The sequence below is a fragment of the Lagopus leucura genome, unplaced genomic scaffold, assembly GCF_019238085.1.
Source record: "Lagopus leucura isolate 7727_CA_CO unplaced genomic scaffold, USGS_WTPT01 Super-Scaffold_100009, whole genome shotgun sequence".
In the NCBI taxonomy this organism is placed as follows: Eukaryota; Metazoa; Chordata; class Aves; order Galliformes; family Phasianidae; genus Lagopus; species Lagopus leucura.
Window position 1 is genome coordinate 25827937 of NW_024962266.1, and position 16530 is coordinate 25844466.

The 16530-nt window shown below is 39.3% G+C and overlaps 1 protein-coding gene across 8 annotated transcripts in view; it reads left to right on the forward strand.

Annotated features, from left to right (window-relative positions):
• Positions 1–16530, forward strand: part of FGGY (FGGY carbohydrate kinase domain containing) — a 276519-nt gene that overhangs the window by 187628 nt on the left and 72361 nt on the right. For all 8 annotated transcript variants that reach the window (XM_042873303.1, XM_042873305.1, XM_042873306.1 and 5 more), the window contains one exon: positions 12876–12991. In XM_042873303.1, the coding sequence (XP_042729237.1) occupies positions 12876–12991 (116 nt within the window). The remainder of the gene's footprint in view (positions 1–12875; positions 12992–16530) is intronic.

Below are 16530 nucleotides of genomic sequence, written 5' to 3' on the forward strand. Positions count from 1 at the left end.
GAGTATGTCCAAAATGACATGGCACCAACTGCTGGTTTCTCTGAAGGGGTTTTTGTGTTGCTGTGTCTGCAGGCACACATGCGTACATGCAACAAGGGATACAGATTTTACCTTATTAAATTTGAAACTGTGCTTGGAGGAATATTGCTCAAGAGAATCACATCGCGCCAAGCTTTTGAAAATGCAGACTGGTTCGGAGAAAGCATTTTAATATATTGAAGCCTCAAGCCATCTACCTCTCTGCTCCTGAGAGCTCTACCTGAAAACTTCCAGGACTGAATAATTTAAGGTTTGGGGTTTTTTAATCTTTCTGCAAGAAATGCTAGTCTGATGTTTTATTTTCTTTAAGTCTGAACTCCACATAACTTTTTTTCAGAACTGTTTATCCTCACTCCAGACATGAACCTTGGAAAGGTGGCAGAAAAAACAAACAGCTGCTGTGTTTTTGGGCAGTCTGCATTCCTTTCAACTCACTGAGATCAGACTTGTGCTGAGATTTTCAAATTATTTGTCCTAGGGCTTAACCACTTTCACTCCTGCTTAAAAGTGAGGAAGTTTGCCGTACCAGTGCTTGTGAGAGCTGTCATGTGGAGCCCTAATGATTCAAGAGCTATGAATATATGATGTGTTCTTAGGGCTTTTTATTATTGCTTCATTCCAACTTCACCTCCTTCCCTAATCATCTTTCCATTTTTGGACTCTCTAGGTATTTTTTTAACTTAATCATTTTTCTTAAGATATTCTAGGGAATTTTGTTTTCATTTTCTTTTTGGGCTAAATTTGATGCATGTAGAAGTGTTATTAATGACCAAGGTGGAGCTCTTCAAAAGCCAACCATGTTCCCAAAGCCCACAGTCGGAAGCAATCTCCTCCAGCCTTGGGATTCTTTCCCTCACAGGGGTTTGCTGGAGGAAGAATATGTTGTGTGGAGCTCGACATAAGAGGTGGAGGAAAAGGACAAGCAGTGATGTGTGGTGAACATTCTAAAGTGTTGGTGGTTGGGGCCGCCTTGTATGTTTGCCTATCGGAGGGACATAAGAGTGTTGCTTTTACTTGCATCTTATCAGTAGCCTTTTCCCATCGCTATTTTTGTGATGAAGGTTAAATATGTTGGGCAGGATGCTGAGACCAAATGTGTGTTTACTAGCAACTAGAGTTAATGGAAAAACAAAGCAGTCAATCCAATTCCGAAGGGCTTTTCAGTTAACTATGCTCATTCTTCTCTTTGGGCCTTTTTCCAGCAAAGCACTTAGGCACGTGCTTAAAGTTAAAGCATGTGCTTAAGTGCTTTGCTGGTCTGGGTCCTTTGTTTGCTCAGCAGGCACGTTGGTATGAACAGGCTGTTGGTTGTACGAATGTTTGGGGAACTGTTCTTTTTACACTATTGATTTTTCTCCTCTGAACTTTTTGTTACTTAATTGCTCAGAAAAGATTTGTAATTTGAGTACGATATCCTACATGACACAAATAACAATTTGCAAACAACCTGCAGGCTGTCGATGGAGATTAATAGGCAGAGTTTATGAAGTAATTGTGTGCTTGGGAAAAATCAAGGGCAGCCAACTCAGAGGAATTTTCATTTGATGCCTTACTCCAGCTGAGTAACATGGTTGGTAGTGCTTGTGGTCCAAGGACATCCTCAGGAACTGGAGGTACCTAACCATGGGTATGGCACATCCTTCTTCTTCACTGCCTTTTAGGTGAACATTCTTCTTATTTATGGATTTGATAAGCTGTTTGTTTTTGCTTTTCATTACTGCAGGGCTGCAAATCTTGTGTGCCATCCTCTTTATTCTTGTACCATCCATAGCAAGTCAAGAGAAGAGAACTCAAATTCAAACCTTAGGATTTCATTCTGCTTCTCACAACAGTGAAAGTTGCTCGTTTCACCTCTAGAGCCACTGTAGAGCAGAAGTGCATTAATTTTATTTTTGCCGTCTTTCTTAAACTGCAAACCTCTTTATACTAAGGAAATGACTTAATTATGCAGAATGCTTATGCAAAGAGTGGCTTGTCTGATATAAGTGCTCCAATTGACACTGAGGGCATTACATTGTTCGTTCAGGTCAGATTACATGTGCCTAAGTCTTGGCAGAACCAAGCTCATGGACAAACAGAATTTTGCATAATTGCATTTTTACAATTGGTTCTTAATTCTTCTGACACTAAAATGTGCAGCACTTCTATGAAGTGTGATCTTTTTAATTTCATCACTGAATTCTTTTTTTACAAGTATGGAAATGGAAACTCTTGCACAGTTTTTTTCTTTATAAAGATATAAAGCAGTAAAGAAAGATCAGGGCATTGTTTTTTTCTTTCAGGCATGTAACATAAGAATTTTTATTTGACTCTAAGTCCATTCTCTCTTGCATTTGCAAGTTTATTTTCTGCAATTTTTCCCTTTCTTCGAGAAAGGGAAAGGAATACTTGAGTGTTGTTAGAACTGCATGAAGGTTCATTAGAATTGTGGTAAGCTCCACCCTTCTAGTTCACCCATCACCTTTCACAGTATTTAATCTGAGGCAAGCTCAGGCATTACCCAGGCATTACCTGGGAGGGTTTGCTCCATCTCTGAGAGTGCTGTGGATGTTTATTCCCAGATCAAGCTGTTTTTCAAGATTTAAATGAACGCGAAAACCGCTGATGTCCACCTTTCCTGTGTAACAGGCTCTAAGCATCTGAAATGAGAACTGTACCATTCTTATAGCCATTTTTCCAAGGGACCTGTGTTGATTGGTTTTATTGTTAGAACAAGTCAAAGAGGACGTTCATTTTCTCCCAGTGCCTTCTGTCCAGCAGTAATTGTATCAGAGGGAAGAACAAGGGAGGAATTCTAGAATTGCCAACAATGTTGACTCCCTACTAGGGGTGGAGGGGGGGTGTTGTAGTTCTTTTGATCATGCTGAAGTAGTGAGGGTTCATATTCTCCTATGTCATTTATCTCTGTTGTTATGATCAGGACTACTGCAAATTTCCATGTACCTAATTGTTAGTTATCTTTTTTTTTTTTTTTTTCTGTTAAAGTTTTGGGCCCAATAATACCCATATCCTGTTACAATTGCATGATCACTTGTTTTGTTGCAGTGCCTTAACTGCTGCATTCTGAGTAATAATTAACCTGCACAGCTGACTTACCTGGATAGCAGCCGTACTTATTGTCTGTATTTGTGTTCCTACCAAATAAATAAGTTTGCTTTTACTCACCTCTGTAACCCATTTCCCAACTCCTGGTGGTTTTATAGTCTTTGTTTAATGTGAATGCAGTTGCAAACAACTGTAAACTATAATCTTTTTTGTTATTTTTACAGTGAAATATACTCCAGAAGTAGGCTGAGAGCAGCATGTAAGAGATTAAAGTACAAAGTAGCATGTGATGTACATGTTTTTCATGTGATTTAAATACCCTGCATTTAATATAGCCATAAGAAATGTTTTTAAGTTTTGACCAAATGTGTTTTGTACTTAGGAATGACTTTTGATTGTTCAGATTATAAAATATGTTCTTAAACTGAGCTGAGTTCTGTGACTGGAGGTGAAACCACACCTCATTGCATGTGCAGGAATCTCTGACTTGCATTTTTGATTCAGATCCACATGGCAGCCAAATCCTGTCATCTAACTTGAATCAGGCTCGAAGGTGTTTTGTCCATGTAAAGGATGGTTCAATACTGGAGTTTGGAGTGTGAAATCTGATCGGTCTCCATCAAAACGTAGTTACTAAAACTTTCTTTTATTGCGTTCCTCTTGGCAATTTTCCTGCTTCTGTTCTGGTTTCACTTAGCCTTTGTCTGGCCACAAGTGCATGACAGCCTGGGTTCCAGTTCAGCACATGCCTGACAAAGCTGGTAAAAACTCCATTAACTCTGCTGACAATTCTTCATATGCTTTAAGTGCCATGCTGAATTAGGATCTCAACAGTTTTAACTCGAGGAAAAATGCGTTATGTACTCGTGAAGTGGTAAAATCTTTCTTTCTAGCAAATTTGAGAAATATTTCTCAAAATATTGATCTTAGGTTGTTCCTGCTACCCTAACTCGATGGAATATTATGAGAACAGCTCAAACCATATCACAAAGTTTGGCATTGTTCATGTCAGATTTGCAGTAGCAGAGGATATCAGTGTGTGCACTGCTGCTGGCCAGACGTGCTCTCAGCATCGTGCCACGCTTTCCAAACCTGGAAGAGTCCAAAATAGCTCATCGTTTGTGCTCCCTGAAGAAGAATGTTGGTGGTGCATGTCCCACACTGACTTTTCATGTGGTAGGGGGATGCCTGAAGTGTCACGGTGCCAACAACTGCAGCCTTCCTAAAAGCTGCTGATGCTGGTTCTGTTGCATAATGAAGCCTAACACAGCCAAAAGATAGGAGGGATACGTGTGGCCATGTGAGGACCGATGGCTGAAGCAGCAGTTACTGCTGGCAGATGTGTGAGGTGATGTGTGTGGATGTGTGAGTAGTGGTGTGCTCCTCTTATTGTGTAACAGGAAACAATATATATATTTTAAATACAGCCTCTGTATTGAAATAGGTATTTGATCTCCTATTGTTTACTTGAAATACTGACCTTGAAAGAGTCTGTTTTTCTGAAGTGCTGCTGATGCTGCATAGTGGCATAGGTCTGGCTGGAAGGCAAGTGCCTGGTGGTCATCTGGGTGCATGGGCTTCATTGCCAGTTTTGCTGTTCATTTGCATTGTCATTTTGGGATGATTTTTATAACCTCTCCTTTGCTTATTAAGGTTTTAAAAACTGTGGTGGTAGAAATAGATTTATTTGTGTATATGCTTCTTGTTCCTCTCATGTCTGAAGCTTCAGGCCATAGTTGTGCATAGGAGGATTTCTGGTATGTTCAGCATGATGGTATCTGTCTTTCTGCCCAGGTCACTGGACTAAGTCTCAGGATTCAATTCAGGGCTCTGACTGATGGTTATCCTTTGACCCTTGGCCAAATCTCTCCATTTCTTTTTCCTCTGTTTGCCATTTTTTCATGGAATGGATTAATATTTCCAGCCCCACATGCTATGTCTGATTTGTCTAGACAATACATTTTTGTGTCTAGGACTGTGCCTCATTATGTGTTTTTCAACAATGCCGAAGACAATGGGCTTGAATCTTAGTTGGATGTCTGTAATATAAAACAGAACAAAATTAATTAAAAAGAAAAAAAGCAGTCTGACTGCTTGCTTCCCCTTGCCTCATGACGTGGTGAGGCATATGTGGGTGGATAAGATATTCTTATTTTATAGTTTTTCATCCAACTCAACATGTTTAGCTAAATGCATCCCTGGTAGGAATCCACTGAAATTACTGGATATGCTCAGGGGATTAATCTGACTTGCCATGCTGCTTTTGGGATGGGTGTTTCCCTTCAGGCCTGATGACATAACTTCTAGGAAAACTGAATTTTAAAATCTAATGCTCTAAGGCTTTTAATAGCTTGTTCCTAAAGAGAAGCATACTTTTTTTTCTTCTCAATTGGACTCTGTTACAAATAGTAAAAGAAATACCTTCTCATTTAACTTTGAGGTTCATCTTCTCTTGTATGACTTTATTTGACATTTGCAGTGTTTGATGTGTTTGTTTATATTTACTAAAGACAGGCTTCAATAGATTCCAGCAAACAATTACAGACATGTACATCTTCCCAATCCTGAGTACATATCTGTATGTATATAAACACATGTGTGTGTTATTTCAAACCTCTGGCAAGATGTACAAAGGTTACATTCTTAAGGTGCCTTAGACAACCCAGGGTTTTATTTATGGGGGCTGATCCTTAGAGTCTGAGTGTCACAGTATTGCTTTCCCCAACAATGTCATTGAGTTTGAAGTATTTCTGTATAATACAACATCAATCTCATACCTCTTCTGTAGCACAGACAACATCTACACTTTATATTTCTCAAGAGACTTCTGAGCCCATTATAGTGGCAATTAGAGGTCACTCTGAGCTCTGGCTGGGATGGGCAGTTGATAGTGCAATTTAAAGGACATTGCTGATTCTAAATCTTATGCTGCTATGGAGTCTTTGAAAATGATCCTATTGTTCTGTTGTTTTCTGTTTGTTTTTTACTGTCAGAGTGGCATCCAGTGTTTAAATATAACATGGAATCTTGTCAGGGAGTGGCTGTAATCAGAGGAGATTAATTATAGCTGTGGGTGTAGAAAATTGCAGATGTGTATTGTATTTTTCAGGCAATAAAATCTTTCCCTTTAAGTAAGCAACATATTTGCTCGGAAAATTCTGTAACATAAAAAGCTAGCCAAAACCTCCTGAGAGTTACAGCATAAACACCAAATTCTGCAGTGTAGTTTCAGTTAATTACTTTTCCCACCCTTTGCAAAAATAATTGATCTCTCTTTTTTTAATTTTCAAATTGAAAAACTTTCTTCCCTGCTCCTTACTGCTAATGGCCCTGAGTTAGACTTCATCTCAGATCAGTGTATGCTCAGAGTCCTGCTTCTGTGTGCTGTATCCTGGCAAGAGGCCTGAAAGCCCACAATAATACATCTGTCTGCCTTGAGATGTGTCCTCGCTGAGGTCCTGGAAAAAAACTGCTAGGAAACAATGTTATAGCTCTGCAAGCAACTGTATTGTATTTTCTTCTTGGATGCTGTTGGGAACATCTATGATACTGAGATAAAATCTGATCTAATACCTCAAACTCTGAAAAGAAACTCTCATCTCGGTGGAAATAAAACAAAACTGCTGCCTGTTACAGCCCAGTGCATTTCCTCTTGTGATAGAGCGGGTTTTAAACACTCGTGTGATGCCTGGGTCTGTTGGTCAGAGATGTGAAGGAATCCCAGTGCCTCAAGGGCTGTCTCTAAGAGCATAGCTCTTTCATAAGAGTATGGTGCTCTGTCATGGGCTGTGCTTTGCCAGGAAGATTTATGGTAGAGGAAGGGAGATGAACCTGTTTTACATTATTGAAGGAAAGTTATGCGCCCAGTTCAGAGAGGCTTCTAACTTTCCCAGGTGCAAGAGAGAGCAGAGCTGCTGAGCAGAAGGCCATGAATTTTTGTTTCCATTGAGCTTTAATCTCATTGATTGTGAGGGAATCTCTGAGCCCCATATGAATTCACAGAATGGCATTAAGGAAAAAATGGAGAGCATACACTATCTTTGCTGAAACTCAAATACTTTCAATGCATATTTTAAGGAAAGGCTGTGCAAAAGATGTAGCAGTATATCTGAGTCTGCAAGAGAAATTATGTTGAAAGTGTACAAGGTCTTACTCAGACACTATGTCACTGCATTAGTTTCAATGTATGCAGCTTAGAGGTCCCAAACTGTTTTCCATCCTGGTTGCTTTGGTGGATTGGTGGCTTCCACCAGACTTCCCTACTTGCAGGAAAAAGTCTTTCCTACTAAAACTTTTTTGAAACTGAAGTGCTGTTTCCTTCAAAACTCTAAATGGCAGGCACACTACTTTTTATTAGAATTATTATTAATGTTATTCAGAGCATAGAAAGGATGAATCCAGTAGAATTTGTCGCTAATTAAAACAATGTCCTTGCTACCTTTGTTGCAAAGACCTCTGAGTGCAATGGGAATGTGTCTGCTAGTTGTTCCAAACTTGCTTCTCCATCTCTTTCTTTTTGGCATGCTTAATGTTATGTTAGAAGGCAGTCCTTGTCAGGAGTCACAGAATCACAGAATGGCCAGGGTTGGAAGGGACCTCAAAGATCGTGACGCTCCAACCCCCCCGCCACATGCAGAGCCACCAACCTCCACATTTAATATTAGACCAGGCTGCCCAGGGCCCCATCCAACCTGGCCTTGAACACCTCCAGGGATGGACGGGGCATCCACAACCTCTCTGGGCAGCTGTTCCAGCACCTCACCACTCTCTCTGTAAAGAACTTCCCTCTGACATCCAACCTAAATCTTTCCTTTCTCAACTTAAAACCATTTCCCCTTGTCCAGCTGTTATCTACCCTTTCAAAGAATTGACTCCCCTCCTGTTTGTAGGCTTCCTTTAGGTACTGAAAGGCTGTCCTCGTAGGGGAGGCGCTCCAGTCCCCTGATCATCTTCAAGGCTCTCCTCTGGACCCTCTCCAACAGCCCTCTGTCTTTCTTGTACTGGGGGCTCCAGACCTGGATACAGTACTGCAGATGGGGTCTCACAAGAGCAGAGTAGAGGAGGACACCTCCCTGTCCCTGCTGGCCACCCCTCTGCTGATGGAGCCCAGGATACCATTGGCTTTTGCACTGAATCGCATTGAGCTGCTGTGCTAAGACAATGGATTTGGGCAAGCAGGAATTTCATAGGATTTAAATCAGAGTATTAATAATAAGAAGTAGTGGGGTGCTGTAAATATTAGGGACTTGAGATTTGGATGGTTGGGTAGATGGAACAGACCCTGACATGTTTTGGTTTGTCTACATGCAATTAAAGAGCTGTTGAATAAGTGAAATGAGTAAAATGCAGACAGCACATGTGCAGTGGAGCACACCCAGACTTGGCCCTGTGGTTTAAAGCTAATCTGCCCAAGAGTTTGATAGTAGTGACTGAGTGACAGCAGGTGCAGCTCTTCTTACACTGCTGTGAACTCTGCTCACAGCTCTTTGATTCTTTTTAGCAAGCACTTGATGTGGGCAGCATGCCATACATTTTATACATTCCAAGTCTCAATGACTAGATGTCACATTTTTTTTCTCCTATTACCTGGGAGGTATTCCCCTAAGACAAATTACCCTCTTCTTTTCCTGTTTTCCCCCGAAGTAGCCAGATACAGCAGGTAGGCAGAGACACTGGTATGACAGATTAACAGTGATGTATATGGAAGTAGTAATCTGGTTTTATTCAGAAGATCATGTCTTAACATACATGACATTAGTTATATGGAGCAGAGAATAATTGCACGTTATTACTCTGTGATAATATCTGCTGTATTTCAAGCTCTTGAAGCAGCCTAGTTCTGCTTAATATAAGGCCTGGATGGTGGGAGTGTGTGTGCTATGTCTTAATTTTTTGTCTGGAACATTTTTGTAAAAACAGCAAAACTTTTTTTTTGGTGAAAAAACCTCAAGACTGGGATGCATAATTTGCAAGGACATTGACAGCTTGGTCCAGATGTCAGGATGTGGAGAAGTTTGAGCAGAACCTAAGCCTTGGGTTTCAGTTTGAATTCAAAATCTGTTTTGAATTTCAAGTTTGCATAACAAAAGGAAAAATGTTTTGATGTTTTGACAGTTGCACTCCATTGTTTCAGATCTGTTTCTTGCTTTTAGAACCTCATATAGCTTTCTCAGCTGTTGATTGCTTGTGGCTTGAAGTAAATCTGTCCAACAGACTACAGAAAGTTACTTTATCCTACTGCATGGCATTGCTTTTGGGACCTAGCTGTGCTTTATCGTAGCTTCTGCAGGGCTTAGTTTTGGTTGCATTCCTCAGCAGGTGCAGTTGGTTCATTACCATGAAGTCTCTTTATGTGTGACCCAGATTGCAAGGGCTTTTTTTTTTCTTCATTAAAATGATCCGTATTTTGTGCTTAAACTCTTGCAGTACTAATGATGCCTGAAAAATCAATTAAGTTCATTAGTTTGAATTAATCTCTAACCTGCTTGGACGAATGAAGCAGATGCTTCGCCTTTGGAATCAAGAGCAAAGCTTCTATTCACTTCAAGGTGATCAAGATAAGAATACTTGCCTTTTAAAGCTGGTAGCTGACTCGTGTTGCAGGCTAACTAACATTGTACCCAGCACCTCGAATGGCAGATCATGTGGGAATACCTTATGAGGTCACTTTTCAGGGAGGAAACTAGTTTTGTTGTTGCTGTATTAAAGGTAAGCGTTCTTGATGACGGGACTTCTATATTAAGTCTTATACCCCAAGGTAGGAAGACATCTAGAAGACCCCTGCCATTACAGAATATGGACTGAAATGTATTTTGTTGTCGAAGACAGCAAGTGCTGTCCCAGCAAAGAACAGACCAATGCATAAAACTGTGGCAACTCTTAAATAGGTAATATTCAAATCACGATAAAGCTTTCTGTAAATTATTTTTAGATGCATTTTCATGCAGGTAGAAAAGACCATATAGTGTTTCCCATTTTTCTGTGAGTGTTTCTGATTTCCTTCTCTCCAAGGAGCAAGACAGAGTATGAGAAGAATTCTCAGAATGGGAAGACAATGTGAGCATAGCCCATTTATTTTAACTACCTTTGAGTACCTGAGTTGCTTTGGCTGTGAGTCTAGTTTGCCTGTATCTTTTTGGAGGTTAATGAGGGCAGCTGGTTCCTTTCAGACAGCACTTTGGGAGGTATCAGCATATGCTCAACCACTGCACTTGGAACCTCATGTTTTTCTTATGAGGACATACTGAGATTCTGGTTGTACAGGACATCAGCACATCCACAGCCAGTTCTCAGCAAGAGATGTGCAAGAGCTCAAAACTAGACAGTAAATAAAAGGGATTGTGTAATATGCCACGCTTAGCCAAATCTACTTTGTAATGAATGTGGCAGTGATTTTTTTTTTCCTGGGGCTCTTGGATGCAAATAGGATCCTATGGTTCTTTGTAGACTAGAATTTGTTTGTTTGTTTGTTTTAAAAAAAGAAAGCAACCGACCAAACCTCTAAACATAAGCATATTCCTGTTGAAAATATGATTTACATAAAATAAAATTTTCCATGTAAAAGTGCTGCTTATTTCAGTGGGAATATTCTGAGTGAAACATCTTGTTCAGAGCAGAAAAGGGGGAAATTATTCGTATTTGGAATATGCTTGAAGAAAAGAATCTTCTCTTTTCAGTGTCTGTCAGCCTAGCTCAATATGGCCTGTGCTTCTGAGGGGTTCTGCACCATGTCTTCTGAAGTCCTGTGCTGGATGAGGCAGCCAGGAAAGGATGGTTGCCTGGATTATTACTTATAAACTCAACACCTTTGAACCCAGTGATTCTGATAGTAAAATAAAGGGAGATTTAGCTTCTATCAGTCTCCTTCTCAGGATCAGTTGCTGCGAGTCTGCTGTTTGTGACCAAATAATTGAGGTAGTGCTGTGAGGTAGGGGAAAAGAGGGAGTATGCTGCAGCAAACATTAGTACCTTTTCTGTTTAATGTCTGGCCTTCATCTCATAAAATCTAGGAGTTGCTGGTAATGTAAATGCTTTGGTTCTTCCGCTTCCTCTTCACTGATCAGTCTTTTGGATGCAGATTTTCCAAGTCACCATTTGAGCTATTGCTTCATTGTGGGGATAAGCTGGAGGGGAACTGCCAATAAAACAAATATGTATCTATGCCGTTGTATCAAAAATGTGAAGAAACATGAAGCAACTATCCTATCTGTGTGTATAGAGGCTCTCCAGGCTATAGGAATTGAGCACATCTGTGTGTAATTGTTAGAGCATCTTATCAGGCAAGCAGCAGGAACTTGGACCAATGCAGCTATGTTCTTCTGAACCATGTAGTAAAGTTAATTGGTCATTGTGAGCATGTCAAGCAAATCTATTAACTGAGATTCTTAAGCTGTAATTTAAGAGAGCAGAATGCCCTTCTGCAATATACAACTTTCTCCTAGATATTAAGAATCTGTTTAAGGCTGTGGATATACTTAGCACAGGCCAGTCTGTCCCCTGTTCACAACGTTTCACTGAGCTATATATATGTAATGCTGCTTAGAGTGAGCTGCATGGAAGAACTGGCCCCTGCAGGTGTAAAACCTGCTCTTCAGGGCCCAGCAAGCTGGCTAAGTTTCTCTTTGGATAAGCGTGGAGACTCAGAGGGATCTGCTTTATCAGCTTTGAAAGTGAGAAGCCATGACATCTAGTTGTCATAGGGCTTTTTTTCAGGATGTGGCAGCTGTTCATAACATTGGTGTAATTACAAAAATGCATATTCTGTTTTGACTTTTGATGATAATTTGTTATGATTTGGTACTTACTGCGTTTGGGAAAACAATGCACTATTGTTTCACTCTTTATATGTACATTTTTTCCTAATGTCATGAAATGATCTTTCATTGAATTTCTGTGTCCTAATTTTTCCTTTCAGTAAGAGCTGATTTGGGGAAAATACCATTATTAATGCCTTTTAGCTTACTGACTTATGAAGAATGATTGAATGCTGATCTGAAGTAGTTCTTAGCGTTTGGACAGGCAGCAGTGTATTAAAATACTATGTCTCCTGGAACATATTTTGGAGGGAAATGGTATGTTAAGAGTATGGATCACTTTAGGAGAAGTATAAATGTTTGTGATGCTGTACTGTCGTGGTGAAGTTCATCATTTACCATTATCAGCAATGAGACCTGAATCAAAACCTTTAATATTGCATTTACTTGCATCATGGCTAATGCTATTTCAACATTTCACTGAACTGTCATCAGCTTCTACTGAAACGCAGAGCTGATGATAGTGGTACTTAAACACATGCTGGACAGAAGCTCTGACAGTTCTGTGCAATTTACTTGAACACATTCACCTGACAAAGGCATTTTTATACCTGCAGGTATTGAGGCAGTGCCATTTAATTATCAGTGCATACATCTTCTGCAAATTGTAATTCAGCTTGCACGTAAGAAATAGGTTTTCTAAGAACATACTTCAAGCAAAACATTTCTACTTAGGTACAGCCTGGAGAAGCAACAACTTTTCCCTGAGCTGCTTGCTGAAGGGCTGTTATGTTCATGCCATAGAAGCTGCATGGCTGGACTGACTGATTGATGCAATCAAGTGGCTAGACAAGGAGCTGTTACAGCAGAAAAACATTTTAAACATCAGGTTTTTTAAAGGTGTCTCAAGGCTTACACTCCAAACATTAACCAATTTAAATAAATAAATTGTTAGCATTATGCTTGGGACTTTTGAGCAGTGATTAAAGAGGTAGTTTTGTGCGAACACTTTTAAAATGATGTGTTCTCTCCTTTCAGGTCCTTATGTACGCTAGTGTGCAAGTGGACGTATGCTTCAGATGGAGGTTGGGATGACAGTTTCTGGAAGATGATTGGCTTGGAAGATTTGGTGAAGGACAAATATGAAAAAATAGGTGTGTTGGAGGGAAAAAAATGCTTATAGCTGCTATTGTTAGGATGTTTGTAACCCATACCAATGTCCTTTATGGTAATTTTCCAAAAATGGACTTTTGCTTGTTAGTATCTTCGTACTGTTTCTCCACTCTCTTTGAGCCTGAGTTTAATTAGAATGGTAGGCTTGCTAATAGCAATTCCTACAGCAGTTATTCATTAAAAGTCCATAATGTTAATATACCAGAAAATTTCCAGGATAACTTTATTAGACTTTCCCTGTTAAGTTAATGGACTTTTAATGGATGTCCTAAGCAGACATGTCATTAACAAGAATATTACCAGACATGAATTAAAATATGCTCGTTCATCAAAGTTAATTATCTGAAATTTCCTTTGATTTTTTTAATGTCTAGTACTTTGAACAAGTTTGTACAGTAGTTAAAATGCAGCAACATGAAATAGAAATGGCACGGGGAGGACTGTAGTGAAGTGAAACATGATGAAATTATGAACTGTTCTGATCATCACAAAATATACTATAAGCTATTTTCAGATAGATAATTGTATCTGAAAACTTCCTTGAGTAGATTTCAGCATTTCCCCCTGCCAATGAAAGTGCTTACTCAAAGGTATAAAACCTACTGAATATAAGGTTTGTAGCTTTCTGAGGTTTTGGTGACAAATGTTACAGGAATGGTATTCAAACATGTGGCTTTTAGCAAATCTTCTACTGCTTAAAGTAAGACTTGCAGCAAATACATGTTTTTAGCAGAAAATAAATGTCTCAGCAGCTGATGGTCTTGTGGAATAGTATTTTTAAGATAAATTATTTACGAACTGTAAGTTAAGGCTTTAATACAATATTTATGCAATACACTTAAAAGGCAGTGCAAAACAATTTGCCTCTTTAAGTAACTCAACATACATGTTTCAAGTACCCATTAATAAAAAGGACCTTTTTGTTGTGATGGGGGCCTCATAAAGCTAATCTGTTCGTGGCTCAAAATTTGGCAATACGAGAATAATGAATTTGCAATATGAGGCTTATAATTTTTTCAAAACACGATATTTACAGAGCAAATCAGTAAATTAGCTTCAGTTGACAGGTGCTTCTTGGAAAAAAAGAAATTATTTTCAGTTAACAGGAAAAGCATCTGTTTACTTGGACACTTGTACTGTTTTTCAAACAAATAACCATCAGTCTAAACCCTGTCTTATAGTTGTCTCTGTACTTGTGAAACAGACAGTTATAACACTGTTCCAGTGAAAATTGGGGGTTTTATTTGGTTTACTGAATGTTAAGTGTTACCTAACTTACTAGGAACACTCTTAGTGAGCTCAGCTTTCCTTTGCTTAATTTAAACTAATGAAAGCAGTATAGGTCCATCAACCAGGGAAGTGCCATTCATTGACTGCAGCAGCACTGGTCAAGTTGCAGCAGGAACAATCTTGTGTTATGGAAGACCCCCTGGCAGCTCCAGAAGTGTCAGCAGTATTGGTGAGGAAGCAGCATCACATAGACCTCCTCCCAAGAGCCCAGGAATGCTGCTCTAAGCACAACAAATAAGGGATCAAGCCTTTGACAATCTCAGTTGAGTCTGTATTTCTAATACTGCTTCAGGCAATGTCCCATGAAATGAACTACCTCCGTTCCCATTAACTTTAGCACGTTATACAAAACGAAAGCTATTTGTTTAAGTAACTCGTATGGTCAGCAGTGTGTTTATAATACTGTGCTGTGCCTAACAGAACAGAATGCTAAGCAGTGCATTTAGCTGCCTTACAGATTAAGGAACTCGAAATTGACAGATAACCTGGGTAGGAGTAGGTTGGTGGGAAACTGTACAAGGTCAAAAACTCCTCTTCAAATAAAAATATAAACAAGACCCTAATAAGTCTGAAGTAATTCTTATGGAATTTCCCTTTTTGTTCTCCTGTAGAGCTTGCCCAAGCCCAGATACGTCTGCTCAAGGTTTCTTTAGCTCAAATAAAAGGACATATTTTAATGTCTGCCCGTTCCCATTGAAAAGAGTGATAGGACAGATAGGGGAGAAAAATACCACTAAAAGATTTGAAGCACTAGGCTGTGAATCATAATTTCTTTCTAAAGAAAGCAAAAATCACAAAATAAAATCAGCTGAATTTTCTTATTGTAACAGAAATATGTAGTTTTGCCAGTTTTCAGGGCGGAAATGTTATTCATTCTTAAATCTGTAATTGAAGTTGGTGTTGCTTCCAATCAGAGGATGAATAATTATGACTGGAAGGTTTTTTGAAGTAGCTTTAACTTTCATGGCACTGAAAATACGTATGGAAATTACCTGAGAGAAACTTATTTAATGTACTTATTTTTTTTTATTCTGATAAATACGCTTTTCAGCATCACTTTAAAAGGTCTTGCCCTTTAAGAATCTGTTTACTGTAATCAGAGCAGTGCTTGTGGTTCCAGGTACTATGCTTCTTGTAGTTTCAGTTTAATGTAACGTATAACCTTGTTGATTAAGGATGACCCTCACTTCTGACCTTTAGCATCATCCACAGACCTTTCCCACATCAAAGTGTGGGTTCACATATGAAAATTCCCAGGCCTTTGACATTTTGCGTTTCTCAGAGCAGAGTAACCTTTCGGGGACTCCACAGAATAAGTTGTCTGTGTACTTTGTGAACGTTCCAATCGCTTTGGTGAAGGTAAAGATTTGTATCTGGAAATATTTTAAAATTTATTGATCTCATTAATTTGCCCACCAAGAGAGCAGAAGATGGCTTGTATTCAAAACCACTGTGAAAGCATTGCGTACTACAAGCATTAGCATTTATCTGTTGTGGTGAAAATGCATGACAAGTATCTCTTTGTGGTATTCTAAAACCTAGAAGGACATTAACAATTCCTTTAAAATTTCATGTGCTGTAGACCTCTTAGGGTACTGCAGTGTGTATTCCATTTGGAGGAAAAAGACTGATAAATTTTCACCACGACTCTCTACTTCAGGGGCTACTTAAGGGACCAGATAATGATTTCTTATTGAATGGTAATATTTTATGCTAGGTCTGTTTTTGTTTGAAAATGGCTCAATTTACCTGGGAGAACGCAGTGTGTATTGCCCGGCACTGTTCCTGTGTGTTGTGTATGGAAGGCTGACACGTTGTTGACAACCCTAGCTCTTTGCCATCTCTTGACCATAAGCCCTCCCTTCATTCCAGGACACTGAGACCTGGAATTTTGATGGTTTCATGTGCTTGCCTAGGCCATTTCTGAGTGTCCTGAAAAGTAAGATCTGTTGAACTGCAGAAATATGTGAATATTCATATCTAATGTTCTTTAATTTGTATCACTTATTCATAAATTAATAATAAAGAAAACCTTATCCAGTTTAGGATTTTGACAAGGTAGCTGTGACTCTTTTGACATGTTACCACAGAATCACAGAACTGTAGGCGCTGGAAGGGACCTCTAGAGATCGAGCCCAGCCCCCTGCAAAGCAGGGCCCCTACAGCAGGCAGGTTATCATTCTTACTGTGAGAAAGCTTTACAATATGAGGGATTTTCAGATGTAGGTAA